At 40.0% G+C, this 4,678-nt stretch overlaps 1 protein-coding gene across 1 annotated transcript; it reads left to right on the top strand.

Moving 5' to 3' along the window:
* The first annotated feature begins 496 nt into the window (after nt 1-496).
* Nucleotides 497-2,916, top strand: LOC109935452 (protein BTG2-like). Its single transcript, XM_020534086.2, has 2 exons — nt 497-909; nt 1,596-2,916. The coding sequence occupies exons 1-2, from the start codon at nt 792-794 to the stop codon at nt 1,925-1,927; spliced, it is 450 nt and encodes a 149-aa protein (XP_020389675.1). The 5' UTR covers nt 497-791; the 3' UTR covers nt 1,928-2,916.
* Nucleotides 2,917-4,678: the final 1,762 nt, after the last annotated feature.

The raw sequence follows: 4,678 nt of genomic DNA, 5'->3' as shown, positions 1-4,678 counted from the left end.
GACTGATTCCTCTCGCTCTCCTTGTTTTTTCCAGTTACTGACAATTGTTGATCCCTCTCACTTCTCCCTGTTATTTCCCAGGAACTCCAAATTCTATTACTGGTCCCTCTCACTTCTCCCTGTTATTTCCCAGGAACTCTAAATTCTGCGACTGATCCCTCTCGCTCTCCTTGTTTTTTCCAGTTACTGACAGTTGTTGATCCCTCTCACTTCTCCCTGTTATTTCCCAGGAACTCCAAATTCTATTACTGGTCCCTCTCACTTCTCCCTGTTATTTCCCAGTTGCTATAATCAGACCATTCGCACACACGTCATCTCGAACGTCAATTCTTCCATTTTAGACTGTGTCCTCCCCATTGGCCGAGACGCTTCGTGTCGTCACAAACGCCTATCTTCCAATGGAAATGCCACATTCACGTTTCCCACTCCCCATTGGTTAGAAGCTTGACGTTCCCCAATTCGGATTGGATGAGTGTATCATCCATCAGTCTGTGGCGCTGGGCTACGACATGTTCCATTGTGGGGCACAGCCCTTTAAATGAGAGCGGCAGCGAGGCAGAGGGACCAGACTCGCTTAGAGTCACCAGAATAAGAGGTCCTTAAGTAGATACACTGGGAGCTCCCGGAGCGCAGCGAGCTATTCGTACAGTCTCCAGGGCATTTTGCAGAATTGCACTGCTTGAGCCTCCGTGTCTTTGTTACCCTTTTATTTTTGTTGTTTCGTTAATAAAGCCGCCTTGTCTGTCGCTGGTTCCTCGTCGAGCCTTTTGTAGTTTTCAGGCGGATTGGTTATGACTATGGAGATCGCGGCTGCTGTGGGTTTTGTTAGCAGACTCCTGCGCAACACGGGCGTAGTGAGCCCGGGTCAGCTACAAATCTTCAGCCACTCGCTACAGGACGCCTTGGCAGGTGAGTAAAGGGCAGACGGGGGTAGCTGCTGTTGGAAAGGGAATTGAGCGCAATTATTTGTCTAAAAGGAAAAAAGATTTTTTTTTTTTGTGCATTTAATCAAGACAAATAGAAATCGTTCCCCGAAGGTTTCACAGGATATCCTTCCCGTGTAACAGTCATTAAAGCGCGGTGGTCGCAAACGTTCCTCCTCGCTGCCACTTCTAAGCTTCTGCAGAAGCTTAACGTGTTATTTTTCTTTGTACTCTTTCAGCTCGGGCTCTGCCAAAAGAAACTGGGCGTTGAACGGGGTCGAGCTGTGGCGCAGGAGTGTTTTTTTTTAAACCTTTCCACTTTCTTTCACCGAAAGTGAATCAAACTCTGTTTACCCGTGGAACGATGAACTTTGTCTCAAAATTTAAGCATTGTGCTTTGAGTGAGTTTTGACACTTAAACACGCCTTTTTTTAAAAAAAAAATCGGTGACTGCTTTTTAAGAGCAGAAACTTTCTTAACTTCTAAAGTAGAAGTCCATTGCTTGCCAAAATTAATTATAGCGCTGGCTAGTTTGTTTTGGACTAAACGCCGTGATTACTTTTTTAAGGCTCAAAGATGAATTGAGGGTTCGATGTTTTGACTTGCTGTTTGTTTGACTGCAAGTTGCTGCAAACTTATTAATTTTGGGTGTATCCATCTTGTCTCTTTCAGAGCACTACAGGCATCATTGGTTTCCGGACAAACCATGCAAAGGCTCGGGTTACCGGTGTATCCGAATAAACCATAAAATGGACCCCTTGATTGGAAAAGCTGCCAACAGAATAGGGCTCAGCAGCCAGCAGCTGTTCAGACTCCTTCCCAGTGAGCTGACTCTATGGGTCGACCCCTATGAGGTTTCTTACCGCATAGGTGAAGATGGTTCCATTTGTGTCCTGTATGAAGCACCACCAGCCAATAACCTGGGAATGTTGACCTGTAAAAACGAGCTGATCATGGGCAGAACCAGCCCTTCCAAAAACTACTGGATGGCAGTTTCAAGCTGAAAGGCACTTTACTGCAACTGAGCAATATATATACCTTAAGTGGAGTTTTTTTCTCTAAATGTGGCTTTTAGTTTAAAAAAAATTACTTGGCCCTGATGGTGTTTTTCTTTTTTTTTTAAAAAAAGCCATCTGCCTAAACAAGTGTATTTTGAACTATATAATTTAGTTGTCTGGATGGGGAATTTCCAAAGGAGCATCACCTGGGATGTAATCCTCTGATGAAACTATTCCAAATTTGTAATAGTTTCATGAGTGGGTTGTGCAGAGAAGTAACCAAAACTACTTTAGCTGAGTAAATTTGTATTCTTATTTTGAGGATAGGATTTTATTCACTCATCATATGGTTGGTGCCTAATCAGAACTTTTTTATATTCTGAAACTCCAACGTTGAGCGTTGGAAGCAACAAATAAAGCACTGAAAATGAAGAACACTTTAAAGATTTCTGACAAAGGATTACAACCATGATATATTTTGATCACAAGACAAAAGTAAGCTGTTTTGAATCTTTTTAAATTTTTAAATGTCAACATTGCTGGTTTATAAGTCTGTATGACATTGTCTGCTTCTCCTGCAAAGCAGAACATGAAATCAGACTTGTAAAAAGTTTGGTCTAGCTTTTTGACTTGTGTAACTCAGTATTGACCTAAAAGGTGAAATACACTTTACATATATCTCATGTTTTAAGGGACACTGCCTTTTGGATTAAGCTGTGAATTGATTCCTGTAGCTTATTGTAAAACTGACAATTTTTTTTTAATTTCGTAACTCTGCAAAACCTGTTTTCAAACGAGCTGGGGGGTGGAAAATCACTTTTGGTAGCATATTGTGCAGATCTAGATAGTTTGTCTGTACATAGTCTCTTTTTGACAGTCTGTAAGCTATGTGAATCTCAACTGTTGTACATTTTTCTTAAATATTGTACAGCTGTATTGAAGAAATTGTACAGTTTTCTATTAAATTTTAATTAAAGCATACTTTTCAATGGAAAGTAATCTTAGTTTCATTGAGGGTGGTGAAATCAAGTGCACTGAATGAGGAAGTATGAATTCTGGAAATGTCATGTAGGTGTTTTGGAAATTCCAGTTTGGCTGTAAAACAGCCACATCCTTACAGCAGCAACAGACAAGTGTTTCATTGTACACAAATACTGGGTTTCAGTGCTACGCAGAATTTTTTTTAAACATTGATTTGTGGCTCTTGTGCAACATGTGGTGGATCTGGCATTCAGACAATCTACACTGTATTGTCTTTATCACAGGTTGTGTTGTCACTTTATTTTTCTGTTGATCTAGGCTATTTCTGCCCCCACCCCAATGGTGACTTCAAAACCCACAATCTGACACTATCTAATCTCACCTGCCTTCCATTTCTTACCTTATTCTTGTTATTGCTTACCTCCAGCCCCAGAACCTACTTGCCTGACTTTTAAGCCATTAAGAACAAAAATAGCTGGAAAAGCTCATGGTCTGGCAGCATCTGTAGAGAGAAACCAGCTAATGTTTGGATTGAGTGACCCTTCCTCAGAACTCATTCCTAGTTTTGAGCAGTTGAGTTGACCCTCGCTAAGGGACTATGGGTCAAGAATACTTTTGCCTTTGCCTTGGTTTTAAGATTGTCAACCCTATCTTTTGAACAATCCTTTAGTCATCTGATCTAACTACTTTTTTCCTGTGAAGCACTTTTTTTTTTGTCACTTTTATGATGTTCTAAAACACTTGTTCTTCAATGTTTTGTGTGCATTCCTTTCCTGCTGCTTGTAAAGCATTTCAATAACATCCTCAAATTTGAAGGAGTGTGTTTTGTTTTTTATTTTTTTTTGTGTTGCTACTTCCCTGTCTTAAGTGCTGTGGGAAGTATGAGTGAAGGATGTATGCATGTACAAGATGCTCTAAGCTGTCTCTGCCAAATATTACAGCGAAACTAAGAATCAGTGAGCCAAGTGTTAACAATCAACAATTCATCCTTTCAAAGTGAAGGATGAAACTAGTCAAATGTGGAAGTAATAACTAACCAGGTGGGAGTTCAATTGAATGAAGCAAAAGTTGACCAAATACAAAACATAACAATTCCATAAGATGAATTTCATTTGGAAATGAAATATTTAGCTTAAAGCCACCCACGTTTTCAACAAACTAAAGTTTACTGCTCCTCAAGATTCTGTTACTGCAGAACAGTAGTAAGAGCAAAGAGGGACAGAATCACAGTAGAGGTCTTCACACCAAATCAGAGTTCTGCTCAGCCTGCAACTTTTTCCAATAACCTGACAACTGATGTGAAGGGAACCAACATAATACTTGATTCCATGTTAAAATTTAAATAGGTATGATTAAAAATTGGGTTATACAGGTGCCTGATGCAATAATTAAAGGGCAAGATAAGGTGAGAGTTGGCAAAAAACCAATTTGTGTCTTCAGGGTGACCAATATGTCAAATGCATTTCTAGGTAGAATTGTAGATGCTAAACCCTTTTTCACTTTTTTTTCCTGAATAGCTTAAAATGAAAGGTCTGAGTGTTTAGCCATTCATGTTTTATTGGTCAATGTTTGAGTTCTAAATTTCCTGGTGGCTTACTGGATAAATGAACCTTGTGCCGTGAAAGGAAAGAAACTAACAAATGGAACTAAAGTATGATTTTTCTCGGGCTAGGATCATAGGTTTTGCTTAGGTGGCAAGGGGGACAAGTGGAATCACCATAATTTCCCTTGACTGCTGCTAGAAATGGAGAAGCATCAGCCAAAGGTAAGTTTTGA

The sequence above is a fragment of the Rhincodon typus genome, chromosome 25, assembly GCF_021869965.1.
Source record: "Rhincodon typus isolate 14 chromosome 25, sRhiTyp1.1, whole genome shotgun sequence".
Taxonomy (NCBI): Eukaryota; Metazoa; Chordata; class Chondrichthyes; order Orectolobiformes; family Rhincodontidae; genus Rhincodon; species Rhincodon typus.
Note: the sequence above shows the minus strand (reverse complement) of the source record. Positions and strands in the feature narration are given on the sequence as shown.

Coding starts and splice junctions, on each gene's coding strand:
- LOC109935452 (XM_020534086.2), top strand. CDS start 792: ATGACTATGGAGATCGCGGCTGCTGTGGGTTTTGTTAGCAGACTCCTG. Junction 910..1,595: donor GCTACAGGACGCCTTGGCAG/GTGAGTAAAGGG, acceptor TGTCTCTTTCAG/AGCACTACAGGCATCATTGG.